Here is a 17295-nt window from a genome sequence, read left to right on the forward strand (position 1 = left end):
ACCTGGTCATACTGAGAGTCAAGCTGTATAACATGATATCTCAACACAGATCTATAAGAACATGATAATATATTTCCACAACAATATAATTAACGTTAGCTCAGCATGTAGCTATTTGTCTAGGTTAACGTAGCTAACGTTAGCTGCCAGCCACTTTTTCCTCCGTGATGGTATAAAACTTGCGATTTGGATTTCTGTTTTTGTCATTAGTACAACGCGTAACACAGCAGCTCTTTGGCATTGTGAAGGACTGAAGAAAATTCAGCTTGATTGTCTTTAATTTGCCGCTTTAACGATCCGTTTCTCCACTAAATGAAGCGTACACAATGTACCAGGCGGGACAGTTTCCCCCCACGCTGCAGTTGCGTAGCAACAACAGACAGGAAGTTGACTTCGAGAATCTAATGAACACACTAGACTAGACAAATATCAAGATGTATCCATCAGTGGATCAATTGCATGCTTTTGCAGAGGACAAGAAGCCTTCAGTCGACTCCTTCAGACATTAAGCACCCCCACAGTAGTCCAAATGGAATGATAAAAAAAATATTATACTTTTTTTTTCTCCAAATTTTTTTATAAAATCTTAGTAGACTAATAGTCGACTATCGGCAAATGTCGGCCAATCATAGTCGACTATCCAAATCCTTAGTCGGGGACAGCCCTACACTCAGTTGAGCTTGTTCTTTGAGAAAATCGCCCTCTTCCTTGTAAGGGCAAGTTTTCTTTTCTCGGCCGGTTTCTCTTCCTAGTCCCCACCGGGAGGGAAACATGCAGGAGGGGACACGGACACCGCAACACCGCCACGACTACTGGGTCGCACGACCATAGATGGTACGCGTGACGCATGCGCAGTGGGGATTTCTCTCTGGTTGTAGGCGTGGATAAAACATGTCACTGCGCATGTGTAGTACACTCTCTATGACGATGGTCTCCTCCTGCATTTTTATTGTTGTGCGTTCCTTGACACAGTTGTAAACTCTCCTTTAAATTCGAGGCAGCCGCTGTGGAGTTTATATGGTGCAATCCTCCTCCGCTCAAAAAGCGACAAAGTGAAAGAGCAGAATAAGCAGGGTACCCTTTTTTTTTTAGAGAGAACGCGTAAACAAGAAGAAACACAGGAGGAGTCAGTTTTACAAAAGGTAAGATTGCATTGATCTCTCCATCGGATTTCTGTTCCATTTCTTTCGAGGATTCCCTAATGACAGCGTTGGCTATCGATCGTTAGCTGATCAGGTTTGTTTACCGTAGTGTATCACACAGAACAACACTTGTTTGGTCAAGTCCACGGCGTGATGGCAGACGTTTGGGAAATATAGTATGAGAACCAAATGCTATATCATGCCTGGAATGTCTCCATGCATTTGCTTGACGCCACATAATCATCTGGTTAGAGTTTTACAATAGCTAAACCAAAGATAGTCGACTTGAATCATATCTTATCGTTTCAGAAAAAACGTCGGGATCTGCCACGCCCACGCCGAGGGGTCTCCTGCTGTGTGGAGCGGCGCTTTGATCTGCCCCTGCTTCCAAAGGGTCCTTTTGAGCAGATCGGGGGGCAGGGGGGGGGGCAGCACCGTGCAGTGCGATGTCTCTGTTGACCCTGCACCGGGCTCCATCCATCTCCAACGCTCCAGTGAGTCTCGCATACACCCTGCCTATTTAGTACACAAAAGCCAGACAATTGACACTATCTGCAGACCATTTTGTCTGTGTGTCTGCACATAGCATAACTGCAGTGCACATCACATGACACGCTGAGTTACACCAAGACAAGTGATTTTTGATACACCGACTATGCCTGTATAATGGTCTATTCACACAACCCTCATTAGTTCTGGCTGAAGAACAATCCTTGCCCCAGGCTACTGTAACTGGGTGATCCTTTTGTTGATGCAATAATCACTGAATTGTGGCTCTATGATAATGAAGAGCTCCTTTGGTCAACCATCCATGAGGACCAAAGGAGCTCTTCATTACCATAGAGCCACAATCCAGTGATTGCACCAACAAAAGGATCACAATAGCAGACATCTTGGCGAATAGCAGTCAATTGACTATCGTGGCCAATGTGCTGTAGCATTGCACCTTATTGAATTGCAAAACGAGTGCCGGTAATGAAAACACTATGAATAGATGATGAGTTCTGGTGAAATAGGCCTGCTGATGACTAATGCATAGCCTAAAGTTACCTAAGTGATTCAATCTACTCCTGTCTTCACCCAGCCACAAGTGTGTATCTGTAGACTACACACACACGCATACATTTACATTGGATAAATGATTCAAAGTGACACACATAGTACACATGTAATCTAATCCACTTTTGTCTGTGACTTTTATCTCAGCTCCCATTCTGTCCCTCTTTGCCTTTCAACAAATATAGTTAGGATTACATTTATTTTAAGTGGTATGAAATACTTGCCAGTAATCTAGCCTAATTGATCCACAGCCATTCGCTGACATACGGAGTCAAGTGGTCAAATGTCTGTCTGTCTTCTGAGCGAGCCGGGCAGCTCCAGGCAGGCAGCACACATGATCCGGTAACAGTTTTAAGCCACACCGCACAACATGGAAACAAACATACAGCAGTCCTTTTTTATTTACAATGCTCGATTCTTCTCTCGGACCAACACAAACAATTTTGTTTCTTGGAAGAACGCCAGTGTATTGCAGTGTATTACTATGCACTGGGAATATTTAGCTAGCTATAGTTCCAAGATATTGTGTCAGTCAGCTAACATCAGTGCATCGTTAGCTCTACTGCCAAGTATTTTACACCACTTTATGTCAAATTAAAGGAAAAATCAGAACGAACCCCTTTGCCTATATTTATGTCTTTCTACTATTACCCTGCCCATACATGTATACCCCCCCTCCCCTCCCCTATGCTGCTATGACACTCAAATTTCCCCAAGGGGATCAATAAAGGAATATCTTATCTTTGATAATGATTTGCCTTTTTTTTCTTCTTTTTGGTTCCTTTTTACACCAGGGGACATTGTCCCAATTCTGTCCCCTACATAACTCGGTGGTTCTCAATATGGAATCTAAAAAAAAGACTTGGAATAATTGAATGATTTCACTATTATTTCCATTGACAAGATGTTGGTCCAATGAGAGACTGTATAAGACTGACTTCTGATCAGTGGTTGCTCTCTCTCCCCTGCTATTTCCCCACAGTACTAAAGACAGTTGTGGAATTCTGACAAATCACATGGAGAAACTAACTATTTGTCCAACGCGTCTACTGCCTAATGTGTATCAATTTGGGAGTCCTTGACATGAAAAAAGTCAAGAACCACAACCCAACGAACAGGGTCCAAATCCCCACCATTTGCATATTTTTGTTACTGAATCTTAATACTACTACTGTTAACTCACTATTTCTCTCCTTCTCTTATCTCCTCATCTCCAAACCTCTCCTGTCCTCCACCCATCTCTCCTGCCCCCCCCTCTCTCATTCCCCCATGTCTCTTGTTTGGACATGTCAGTTGCATAACAGGTAATGCTACTGTCTCCAGTTTCATTCTGTTAAACCCTACTGCAGCTCTCTCTCTCTCTGTCACTAGCCCCTTTTTAAAACAGAGATCCCGCAATATTTCCGCAAAGAAGACCCCTTATTTTTTCTTTTTGCCGGCTTTGTTTTTTAAAATGTTACACTGAAACAAACAAAGACGCCAAAATTCCGCCTCCGTGTGTGATTTTTAGACAGCATGCCGGTAACAAACTCCATTCCGGAATCACTCGTGTCGCGTGCAGGCCAGTTAAGATCAAGACTCGCAACTGGATGCAACTTGCAAAAGAATTCCTAGACGTCTGATTTGTAAACGTTCTAAGAGCGTTTTTCTTCTCAAACCCTAATTCGTCTGGTGGCAAAATAAACGCCGCTTTTCTCTCCACTCCTTGTTGTGGGATTATTTGAACTCCCCTTTTTGTGTTTTAAATAATTTGTTATAAATAAATAATGAAATGCAAAGTTTTATTTGGTGACCCGTATCTCCAAAATGACAGACGCACGCACGACGATGTGGGGGACGCGCCTAGAAAGGATGCACAGCTATTTCCATCAGGAAATTATAAGCTGTTGTTCTAATGACAGGAGGGAAAGGTTCATTATGAAGATTTGATTTGATTTTTATTTAGTACATACAATTTTATACAATAGTATTAAAAACAAGGGGTACAAGGATAACATGTGAAAGTCTGTCGACTTGTTTCCAACATGGTCCCAAGAAGAATACAATAAATCACAAAGAAAGAGTTATGAAGATAAAATAGATACAACAAGTAGATAAAATAGACAACACAATTTTCTGAAAGAGCCTCATTACAGCATGTCATGTTCCTGTTCTTCAAGAGTGGCACAACACCACTATGCCAATGCGCCAGCACCACCATGTATTAAAAATAAATTAATATATACGGTAATGTATATATATATTATTATCCATTTAAAAAAAATTGTAGTGAAAGCTTGGGACTAGCGTATACCTTTTTCTTATACATTTTTTAAATTTTCAACAACAATACAACATAAACACTAATAATAACAATAATAATAATGACAAGACAATAATAAATAATAAATACTTACAAATCAAAACTTAACTAATAAATACAAATTGACAAAATACCAAATATACTAAGTAAAAATACAAAAACACCACAAACAACACCACAGGCTAGCTTATACCTTATACACTGTACTTAAATAACTTATTTGGAACCATTTGTTAGCTATTGAAATAATGTTTTTTTAAGTGGCTGTAAATTACAAGCAAATGGATTTCTCTATTGCCAATTATTTTGCCTCCCGGGCGGGGGGCACAGACCCCCTCCAGTCCGGACCACCCCCTAGTTGAGCCCCTAGTTTGAAAATCCTGGGCAAAGCCCTGTCTCTGTAGGCTACTAATGGCATGTATAGGCTCCATCTTAACAGTTATTAAATGTTATGTCACATAGCCTACGTTTCCATGTCCAAAAAGATGGCTTCATCCTGAAGTAGATGACGCTGTTTTGTCTGGAGGCTGGTGTACGAGTCGGGTCAGTCACCGGTCTGTGCGTCCTGGGAAGCCGGTGGATTGTGTATACCGTGAGCTTTTTACCAAAACTCGCTAAGGTAAAACTTGCGTCTTCTCATGTTGCATATTCTTTTAATTAGATAGCCTATTGTGATTATTATATCGCATGGTCAGCCTTTGTTCTATACCACCTGTCATGCGACAAGTGATAACTGGAGCGGGGATAGTGCTGTGTGTAGGGCAGCTCTCCACTTATGAAGATAGTTGTTATGATATGACTTACAAGCTACAGAAAGGCCTATAACCACCACGGAACTAACCACATCATCAAAACGTCACACCCCTCTCCCAGCGCGCTGGGGCGACCACATCCTGACACCGCTGGTGGCTTAATGCCGGAACACCAATGCCCTCCCATTTCGTGTTTGGATGTTTTATACAGAGCAATGAGGCAGAATAACGGCGCGCCATTCCCAACTTGAACAGGCTGTGTAAAAGGGGTCTCTTTCTCTCTCTCTTTAAGTCTACCCCTCTCTCTCTCTGTCTAGGTCTATCTCTCTCTTTAGGTCTACCCCCCCTCTCTCTCTCTAGGTCTAGGTCTACCTCTCTCTATCTAGGTCTCTCTCTCTCTTTAGGTCTAGGTCTACCTCTCTCTGTCTAGGTCTCTCTCTCTCTAGGTCTATCTTTCTCTGTCTAGGTCTACCTCTCTCTTTCTCAATCTCCCTCTCGCTCCTTCATTGTTTTTTCTTTCTTCCATCGTTGTTCTCACACTCGCTTTTATTCTTCCTTGTTCCTGTTCTGTCTCCATTTCCTTTCTCCCTCTCTCTCCCTCCCCCCTCTCCTAGGCTGTCTTCCTCTGTGCCTTATCTTTGTCACACCACATTTCACCCCAGGGGTTATTGCAAATTTCTTTGCGTGCAAGCCATATGCTATGCGCCTGAGCTTGCATATTCACCTGTCACACACGCACATATAACACACATATTGCGTGTGACACAGGTTAATATGCAAGGCATAGGCTATGTGCCTGGGCTTACATATTCACCTGTGTCACACTCACACACACAAAGAGTCATTGGTTTTCTATAACATATCACAGTGTCTTATTTGATGTTTTGATTTCCTTGGCAGGATGAAAGCATCTCAAGAAGAGGGAGAATACAGAAGAGGTAAATGCTTACTGTGCTGTTTTGATATTTACAGTTTTTGTTTGTTTTGGGTCTGGAAGGATTTCCTTGTGGAAATGTAGCAAAGACGCTCCAATAAAGAAATGACTCGGCAGAAGCTGTGCCATTGAGATAAACGGAACACTTCGGGCGGCTAGGTGGCGCAGTGGAAAGGCGCTCGCCACCAACGCAGGAGATGCTGGGTTCGAGCCCAGCTCTCGGCGTTGCTACCAGCTTGGCTGGTCGTTCATACTAATACAATTGGCAGTATTAGGGGGTGGGAAGCTGGTGGGTGGGGATCGGACGTTGTGGACAGCGACTCCTACAGGTCGGTTGGTGCGCCTGCGCAGTAGAATCAGGAAGCGACGAGGGCGGCGTGTCCCTCCCACGCAGACCCTCGCCGCTGAGAGATCGCGCTGTGCAGGTGAAAAGATGCGACGGCTGCCTCCTCGAGTACCGGAGGGGACACGTGATGCAAGGCTTCGTCCACATTGCAGCCGGCTTGTGGGAGGCATGGCCTAACAACGTTCGAGACAGGGGAGGGTAGAATTGGACAATGCGAAATTGGGGACGGGAGAAAAAATAGAAAAACGGGGAGAAAAAGTAGATAAAAAAAAGAAAACGGAACACTTCCTGTCTCCTAAGACCTAAGTAGTGGTCGACCGATAATGGGGTTGCCAATGGCCGATGCCCATATTTGGAGAGCAGGGCATCCGATGGCAATATTGATATAATGATAAATGTTTGCATCTGATCAAATACAACAATTTAATATCTTTTTTTTATACTTAAATTAACATTTATCTAGCTTCTAGCACAATAAGATATTATTATTCACTCGAAACACAGAAATAATAGAAAAGAAAAAAATAACTAGCATTGTCTTTTCTTTAGTAGATCTGTACTCGATTAAATAAATTGATTTACATTTAGTCATTTAGCTGACGCTTTTATCCAAAGCGACTTACAAGTTCTGAACGACAAGTCATCAGGAAGAGCACAACTCTATCAGCTGAGTAACAATGTGTTGAGTGCTACAGTAGGTTAGTATACAGTACATAGATTTGAAAATAAAAGTCTATAATCATTTTTGTTAATTGGGTGTGGCCAATTATCTCAAAATGCCAGATATCCCATTAATCAGTCGTATCACTCAAGTGGGTGGGACTTTTACAGAAGTGCTATCGTTAAGACTGTTAACTGCATTAAAAAAAACTAGTCAACTAACGACATCGGGGAAAAAATTATATAATAATAAAGAAAAACAGCCCTCATGGAGATCCACTATTCTCAGTGATGGTAAAGCAGTTGCATTTACTGTATTTCATGTGAAATTAATATACTATATTTCATGTGAAATTAGGATGTACTGTATTTCATGTGAAATTAGGATATACTGTATTTCATGTGAAATGAATATACTGTATTTCATGTGAAATTAACATACCGTATTTCATGTGAAATTAGGATATACTGTATTTCATGTGAAATGAATATATACTGTATTTCATGTGAAATTAATATAGTGGCTGTTGTATGTTAGGGTTTCAACCTCTGTTTTGAAACGCTGTGACCTGGTTTCAATAAGCACAAAATAAATCTATGTGGCTCAGTCTTTTATGATATTGGAGAACTGTGGCTTTCTATGTTGCATGGTAAAATTATCCTGGTGGCAAATATACATTTTACCAGATGGTACAGCCATAGGGGAAATACTTGTGGGACCAGACTGACCCGTGTACAATCATGTGTAATAAACGCACTATTTAGTGGTTTAGTCTACATGGCCCTCATTCCAAATGATTGAAAATCTTAGTGCATCTTTTATAAAATGGCAATTGTATTTATTGTAATTGTTTGATGACCTGATTTTTCAACCACGGGTCATATATAAAAAAATATATAATATAAAATAAAAAAACAGACTGATCTCACTCTTTCTCGTTCTCCAATACAGGGAGAGTTTCGCTCTGGTCAAGGGGGCTGTCCTTCTGCTAGAAGATGGAGAGAGGGAGGAGCCTCAGGAAGATACCTCGCCCATTCACAGCCCGACCCTGAAGCTGGTGGGAGGAGCCTCGGACACCCAGCACAGACACCTGCATGCCATGGTATCCCTGCTCAGACCGGAGGACACCATCAAACTGGTGAGCTAACCGTCTCCATGCAGCCCATATCAAATGGTAAACGGTTCATTTATATAGTGGCTTTTATCCAAAGCGCTTTACAATTTTGTTCCTCACATTCACCCATTCACTCACACATTCACACACCGATGGCAGAGGCAACCATGCAAGGTGCACAACCTGCTCATCTGGAGCAATTGGGGGTTAAGTGTCTTGCTCGAGGACTGGGAACTGCCGCTCTACCTCCTGAGCCTCCGTCACCGCTCACAAGTTGAATCAATAGAACTGCACACAAACCATCTAAAAACACAAATCATCTAAAAACACGATTCATCTAAAAACTAATGCTGTCAATCGATTAAAATATTTAATCGCATGATTGTCCATAGTTAACTCGTGATTAATCGCAAATTAATCGCATTATTTAAAAAATATATATTTGTATCTACCTTAAACGGATATTTTTCAAGTTCCAAGTTTTAATACTCTTTATCAACATGAGAGTCAACAAATGCTTGCTTTATGCAGCCATTTAACACAAAAGGATGACCCTCATGCATTGCAAATTTGCAACAAATTCAAAACAGAGTGATGCACAAAATAACTTAAAAGAAAATAATAATTTGCGGCTACGTGGCGTAGTGGGCAAGGCGCTCGCCACAAATGCGGAGACGCTGGGCTCGACTGTCGAGCGCTCCACATTGCTTTCAGTTTAGCTGGTCGTTCATACTAATACACATTGGCCGTATTAGGGGGTGGGAAACTGATGGGTGGGGATCGGGCGTTGTGGACAGCGACTCCTACAGGTCGGTTGGTGCGCCTGCGCAGTAGAATCAGGAAGTGTCGGGGGCAGCGTGAGCCTCCCACGCGTTACTCCTCGCCACTGAGAGATCGAGCTGCGCAGGTGAAAAGATGCGACTGCTGTTACCTCAAGTACCGGAGGGGACTTGTGCTATGTATGACTTAGTCCACATTGCAGCCGGCTTGTGGGAGGCAAGAAACAGCGTTCGTGACAGGGGAGGGTTGAATTGGATGATACGAAATTGGGATGGGAGAAAATATAGAAAATGGGAGAAAAAAAGTGGATCAAAAAAGAAAATAATAATTTAAAACAATGAATAAAGTGTGCATGAAATAATAGGGGAAAGAAAACGTTAGGAACTTGTTACATTCACCCACACAAGGGCTGATTATTCACACCCCGCCCCCCCCTCTCTCACACACACACACTCTCCCAGGGCCCTATTCCCCGTACCTGGTTCAACTAAGTCGATCAAGAGTCCCATTATCCAGATTCAATTAACCCGATGTTTGAAGCCGGGATTTTCCTGTTCCTCGAAGGTGGATTCAGTCTCGTTAACTCGAACCAGACTTGAGACTGGATAATTGCGCGCGGCCGCTTCAGTTGAAAAGACAGCAGGTGTCGATCACAGAAATCCTGATCTTCTAACGGCATTGATTGATTGATTGTTTTAAAACTTTATTAACAGATTGCAGGCGGCTCAATAGCCTCGCCGACAAGTTAAATGCATAATCTATAGGCTAATTTTAAATCCCTCATTACCCCAATCAATCAGATTATATTTCTTTAAACGTTCCTGCTGGCAGTAGGTTTATGGACAACTGTTTTAGAATAAGGATACGGCTCTCTTATCCATTGATTGATGTATGGTGGATGTTTTACTTATCTGCACTGTGGTGTGACGGTTTGTCATTTAGCCTTTCACGCAGACGACCCGCGTTCGAATCCCCCTCCTTCTAGTCTTTTTCTTCTTTTTGCAATGTAAATACTTTGGTGCACGTTTAGAGCTATATAAAGAATGACATCCTCAATGCATGTAGATTTATAATATTTTAACTTAAAACTAGGCTACTTTTGCGTATAATCATTAATATTATATTCCAAAAAAATTATATTGGAAACGTGGGGTTTCGAACTCAGGTCGTCGGGTTGACAGGATTGAGCACTAGCCGTTGGACCACTGTGGCAGACGGGATATATTCATTGTGTATCCATCAATGGACAAGAAACCCGTGTTTCGAATATTTTTCTTTTGAATTAAGTTTTATCTCTTTATTCTCAAATGCATTAATGTGACGTCAACGGCTCATTCAATTTCTCAAATCCGTCAAACAGCGCATCTCATCAGACATTTTAATCCCAGTTACAATATCACACAAAAACCACAATCCACGCATATACACTTCAATTTTATGCTTGAATGAAACACAATCCGGGCGCTCTGTTAAGCAAATCTACAGCGGAGAATATATGAACGGCCGATAGGTTTCATTCATTAAAAATATCCCCGCGGGATTCACATTTGCAATGCGCCGTTATTAAAATAACCACATGCAGTGTGTATCGCGACTCCGAGCGCCGTATATGACGTGCATTATTTTATTTAGGACAAAGTAAATCTATAGGCTCAATATGATTTATTATCAGCATTTAGTTCTATTATTATACATTTCAAAAGCCCCCTCTAGGAAAACGAAGCACAAAAACATAATTCAGAATGGTATAATGGGATCTAGACTGTGAGAAATATTTCAGGAAGCGAGCTGGCATTTCTTTGCGGGGGCGTGGCCATGGTTCATCCAGCTAACTGAATTTAACCCTGCTCCCGACCAGGCTCAAACTTTTTGATCTGTTGTCATGGTGATTTAGACAATCGAGCGTCGGGGAATGGAAAGGTCTGGCTTAAGTCAGGCTATGCTGGAAATTATCCGGCTAACTCAGTTAGCCAGGTACGGGGAACGGGGCCCAGCTCTCTTTCTCTCTTGCCCCTTCCTCATCTCTCTCACCCCCCTCTCTCTCTATATATATCTCTCACACACACACACACACACACACACACTTCAGAAACAAACATAGTATCAATGAGAGCATCAATAATACACCTCAGTGAAGTCTAGTAAAAAAAAAAAAGTAAAAAAATAAATAAAAAAAAACATTTCTTAAAAGTTAATCGTGAGTTACAAAAAATTGTGGCGTTAATAGAATCGGGCGATAACGCGCTAATACCGCGTTAACTTTGACAGCCTTACTAAAAACACAAATCATCTAAACTCCTCACTTTTCCTTCCCTTGCAATTTTGAATGTCCCTCCGTCATGTTTATTTTTTGCCAGGAAAGCCAGAGAGAGTGTGGCTGGGTGGCGCAGTGGACTAAGCACTCGCCTACCACCGCAGAGACTCTGGGATCTAATTCAGCTGTACCTCCGGCTTGGTCAGTCGCCCCTACTAACACAATTGGCAGTGTTAGCGGGTGGGAAGCCGGTGGGGTGTGTGTCCTGGTCGTTGTAACAAACAAAAGGGGAACAGAGAGCAGCGTTTGACTAAACTTCACAGCATTCGGGTCAGGTGACGATTTGAACGTCTTGTGGTAATTCTCTGAAGTGGACAGCAGCTGCAGAGTTCATCTTGAAAGTTTGTTGGATGTGTTCTTATTTTGGCAACTGTAACTACGAAGGTGGGGACTTTGGGGACAACAGTCCAATGAAATGCAGTCTGGCTCACTAAATTAATCTGCTACTTAATCACTTAGACGCATGGTGATTAAGTTTGCCGACGGCACAACAGTGAGGACACCGACAACAACGAAACGGCCAACAGAAGTGAGGTTGACAACTTGGCACTCAACATTGACAAGACCATGGAGCTGGCCATGCACTACATCAACAGCTTCAAGTTCCTCAGTGTCCACATCATAAGGACCTCACCTGGGACGTGCAGCAGTGTTGTAGCACTCCAGTTCTGGACTGATTTTCAGGACTCGTGACTCAACTTGGACTTGAGCACTGATGACTCCGACTCGGACTTGGACTCGAGCATTGACTGCATTCGGACTCAGAAGGTGCAGACGAGGACTCGGACTTGATAATTGATAAATACAGTTATTTATTTTATATATATATATTTTTTGTAATGGGCCCTAATCATTTGGAGTACGATATTGATGGCTAGTGCATTTGTTTGGCTATTGTGTCACAAAGTAAATAAACTCCCTTTTGAAATGGTGACCGCTGTGTCATTCATGTTTAATGTAGACCTTTTTTTTTATTTGTACGTCAGCTCTTTGACTGCCAGAGTGATGTGGACTCAACCTTGATGACTTGGACTCGGACTAGGGTGATGGGGACTCGACTCAGACTTGACTCTGGCTCTTCTTTGGTGACACGGACTTGGACTTGAACACTGGGGACTCGAGACAAAACACTGCCGGCCAGATGGTGAAGAAGACACGACAACGGCTCTTTCACCTCAGGTGGCTGAAGGAATTCGGCACGGGTCGGGGGCCCCAGATCCTACGGGCCTCCTACAGCGGCACAACGAGAGCATCCTGACCGGATGAAACGGCGCCGGGTATGGAACCTGCTCTGCCCTCGAACCGCAAAGCGTTACAGAGGGTCGTGAGGAACAGCCCAGAACATCTGTGGTCTCTCCATCCAGGATGATATATACAACGGACGGTGTGTCGGCAAAGCCTGCATGTTTATTAAAGACCCCAGCCACCCCAAGCACAAACTGTTTCAGCTGTTGCCGTCTGGCAAACAGTACTGCAGCCTCAAGGCACGGACCAGCGAACTGCCCCCCCCCCCCTACCTGTCTGCCCACTACTCACACACTCTGGTCGGATGCCTACTGCAGGCAATGACACTGACGCTTGTTTCAACAATGGGGAGTCAGTCAGCCTGTCAGTCACTCAGTAAGGGTCATGGACTTGGTGGCCTCCCCGGGGCCGCAAACATTTTTTAATGGCATCTGCAATGCAATACAAAATGATAACGTATAGGCTAGCGCAAAATGAAATTATTGCTAAAAAAAATACCACTCAATTGAAAGTGAAAACTACTGTAAGTGCATAATGTAGGGCTACTTCTCACTTACACAATAACAAAGAAATGTGCAAAAATGTTAACTTGTAAAAAATAAAGATGTTAGCTTAAAAACTTATCTTGAACTGGCTTCTTTCTTAGACCATTTCCCAACGTTACCATTACAATGCTCTCCTGTCGGCTTCAGTTGTTGGAACGAATCTCTCTACAAGAGGGGAGGGTTGATTTTCAAAGACGTTTCACTCAAGAGAGGCGGTGGTAAATGAATAATCCTCTCCCATCCACCCTTCTCTATTAACCTCCCCTTTTCTCTTCTCCACGCGGCCATGCAGGCGGTGCAGCTGGAGTCCGTCAGTCTGGTCAGGGTCAGGTATTTGATCGTCATCTCCACCCTCGCAAGCAAACATGAGACCATCCTGCTAGGCATGGACTTCCCTGCCACAGACAGGTGAAAAGCATGTGTGTGTGTGTTAGGGATGGGTACCGAATTCTGTACTTTTGAGGTACCGAACCGAAACACGTCGGTACTAACGAGTATCGATTCAAGTGAGATACAGAAGAAAAAAAATCGTTTATTTTTTTATTATTACCTTTTTTCTTTTCATGTCAACGTTCACACGCACAATATATGCTTACCTAGGATTTGACTTGATTCAACAACAAAGCAGTCGGAGCAATGGCAAGCCGAAAACGGTCGAAATTGTAGTTATTTGAAGTTTGGATTTTTTTTCGCGACTGAGGTAGGTAAATTCAATTTTGAGACTAAAGTACTGAAAAAAGGTACCGTTGGGTACCGGTATCAATTCACAGGTACCGGTACCGTATCGGTTCAAATGTGAAAGGTACCCATCCCTAGTGTGTGTGTGTGTGTAATGCATGTGCTGTAGGCTGGCACGCCAGACCCATGGAACAAGAACCTCAAGCTAGCTCTCCGTTGGTCGTAAAAAGCGGCACATAGACACGTAAACAAATGGCCTCCTGGCTAAAATAGTGACCGACTGTAATGGCGAGTTGAGGTCTTGTCTCTCATCCCGCAATTAATTCCTGGTAACAGCATCTCGTTAAAGTATAGAGACGGAGCGCAACGAGTCGGTGTGAAAACCACGCCCTCTGGAGGGGAAACGGATCGGTGCAGTAATATGCAACCAAGAGGAGAAACCTAACGAAATGCCTACAGCGAGCTAAAAACATGAACTATTATCATGTCAAAGGATTATTGTAGCACCCTGTGTCCATCAGAGCGCAGGGTATATTGACCAATAATATACTGTCGATAGATCCAAGTTGGACACACCACAATTTATGGCAAAAATAGATTAGAACTAAAACGACGATGGGGCAAGTCAGCTGTTAGCAAGCTAAAGTTACCTATGTGTTAGCAAGCTAGTTAACTAAGAACCTTGTTAACTTAATACTGTAGGCTTTCAGATTGATCTTTTAATGGTTACCATGTGTCAGGGTACGACATTCCTGCTGCTGAAGACTCGCATCCTATTGCCTATCCACTTTTCTCTTCTTAACACTTTGAGTGCCAACAACGCTATATGTCGTTAGTTCATGCCGACCGTTGAATGCCAGCAACGACATATAGCATTTGTTTGTTAGCGATTTGAATTCATATTTCATCAATCTAGTCTCACATTAGTGCAGCAACCTCTCTCTGAGCTCCATTGGGAAAATACCGCCCCCTATCGTGTAACTGCACCCCATTGGATTAGACTGATGGGGGGGGGGATCCAGTTTCCTCATTTTACTTATCCGGCAAGCCATCCGGAGTGTATGGCGACTATCCAAACATTTATGGAGTCACCGAGAGACTAAACCGGGGAAACAATTCTACCTGCCAGACGCGCCGATTGTCATGAAATCACTGCTCCAGGATACTGCGTTTGGTTACTTTATTGCGATTAAAAGCAGTTGATACAGTAACGTCATTAAAAGCAAATCACAGCTTGATTGGATATTGTGTAACGTGCGGTTAGCAAAGTATGACTTCCCCGTTCACTCCCTCATCATTTCAATACCTGAAACCCGCCGGTGAACAGCTGACTTTTACTCATACTACTACACCACGTGACCCATTTGTGAATGACGTGACCATAACAACCCGTCTTGTCTATACCTGTCACCAACAAACCGGCCCCTAATTATTACATAATCTCATTTCACAGTAATAATTACTAACACTTCAATTAATATAAAACACCACAATACAAATTTCGTTCAATTTTTTTGTCTTTTTTCGATTTTTTTGTGCGCAAGGAGTTCATAGTTCATAAGGTCTTGATACTCTTCTTAAATCGAACCCCCCCCCCAAAGTCAAGTCAATTCAAACGTCAAAGTCACAAAAAAGTCAAAATAATCCAAAATCATGAAAAGAAACAAAGCCTTCATGACTGTTGACTCCTGAATAAGGCAAATCTTTGTCACAGGTCTATAGAGAAAACTGCAGGTCCGCGTCTTAATCCAGACCTGTCGCACAAGTCCGATCTCGTCTGGCATCGTCTCTGTAATCCTCCCAATGATCCACGAATTCCGTGGTACGGAATCGTCCATTATTGAGCACTATGTCACCGGGGATGAAGTTCTGCTTGATCTTTGTTCTGTCGTTCCTGTAATTGTGGCAGGTATGTGAGATGTCTACTGTTGAGAATTGATTCCACTTCGTCGAGTACTGTATGGAGTCCCTCCTCATCCTCTTCTCTCCATCCCATCCTCCTCTCCTCTCCCATTCTCTTCTCTCTGTCCTCTCTTCCTCCTCCTCTTGCCATCCTCTCCTCTCTTTCTCCATGTGCTGCTCTCTCAGCTTCTGCAAGTTGATTCTGAAACTTCTCCATGGATCCATATCTCTGAGACACCACGTCACTGAGGCTGCGTTGTTCTCTCTCCGCCTGCTCCTTCATCCTCTTCAAACTCTTCCTCAACCAACCAACACCTCCAATATTCTCTACTGAGGCTTTATGTGCTGCAGTACCAGTCTTATGCACTGGGGGAAGACCACTCCCTCCATCTTTCCAGTATGGGTTCAACTCCAGCTTATGCAGACCAGCCTGTTGGATGGCCTCTGCTTTGGCTTTCTCCTCCTCTTGTCTCTTCTTCTCCTTTTTGATCTTTTTTGACCTTTTCTTCTTCTTGGTCTTGAAGATGGTCTCCTGCTGTATCTGATGAAGACGTTGGTCGAGCTCTGGGAGACGCCATGTGTTCTCTCCTCTCTGTGTCTTCAACTCCTGCTTGGCCTCGTCGATCACCTTCTGATGAGCTTTACGTTTATACTCCATCTTATTGGTGCTGCTCGAGCTTTCAGAACTAGCTCCGAACGCTGCCATGACACTGTCGTCTCCTCCAACTGGTCCATTTACAGTCCATCCAAGCATCGTATTGACTGCATATGGCCCTCCATTCACACTTCGGATGACTTCCAGTGGTTCTAAAGCTCTGGGAACGTTCAGACCAATCAACATTTCCACGTCTGCATCTATCTGTGGCAGATAAACATGCTTCAGATGAGGCCACTTTTCCAGATCTTGCTGTTGTGGGATGTTACTTCGATTGACAGGCATTTGATGTTGTGCAAAGATTTTTGGTATTTTACAGTATCGGTCACTGTCCAATCCAGCGACTTCCAAGTCAGATGTAGTGCAACTGTCAACCACCTTTTCTTGGCCCATGGTATGTAGAAGGATCCTTGTTTTACTCCCAGATAGTCCCAGTTTATCCATCAGACCCATTGTGCAGAAGGACGCTGAGCTCCCTGGGTCTAGAAAGGCATAGGTTTCCACTGACCTTTGACCTGTGCTTGATTTAACCTTAACTGGTACGATGGCAAGCTTGCAATATTGATCACCGGCCCCAGTAAGGCCACCGGTATGGATCTCGACTAGAGTTCTGTCCACTGCTCTGTCTGAGTTGCTCCTGCCTTTCTCTGCATCTCCATTCTCCTTAGAGTGGATGTGAAGCAAGCTGGGGTGTCGTGAGCCACATGTCCTGCAAAACAGACGTTCCCTGCACTCTCTGCTAATGTGCCCAGTGCACAAGCATCCAAAGCAAACTCCATTCTCCTTCAGGAACTCCATCTTCTCACTGTGAGCTCTCCTCTCCAATAGAGTACATGACTCCAGTGTGTGTCCACCCTCTTTGCAGA

At 43.3% G+C, this 17295-nt stretch overlaps 1 protein-coding gene across 1 annotated transcript in view; it reads left to right on the plus strand.

Moving 5' to 3' along the window:
• Positions 1-999: 999 nt before the first annotated feature.
• LOC311242541 (protein phosphatase Slingshot homolog 3) overlaps positions 1000-17295 on the plus strand; it is a 48219-nt gene continuing 31923 nt past the window's right edge. Inside the window, exons 1-5 of the mRNA XM_084331509.1 lie at positions 1000-1142; positions 1452-1636; positions 6156-6193; positions 8148-8334; positions 13487-13602. Coding sequence (XP_084187635.1) covers positions 1589-1636; positions 6156-6193; positions 8148-8334; positions 13487-13602 — 389 coding nt within the window. The 5' untranslated portion in view covers positions 1000-1142; positions 1452-1588. The remainder of the gene's footprint in view (positions 1143-1451; positions 1637-6155; positions 6194-8147; positions 8335-13486; positions 13603-17295) is intronic.

Source organism: Notolepis coatsorum, assembly GCF_963971535.1.
Source record: "Notolepis coatsorum genome assembly, chromosome: 16".
NCBI lineage: Eukaryota > Metazoa > Chordata > Actinopteri > Aulopiformes > Paralepididae > Notolepis > Notolepis coatsorum.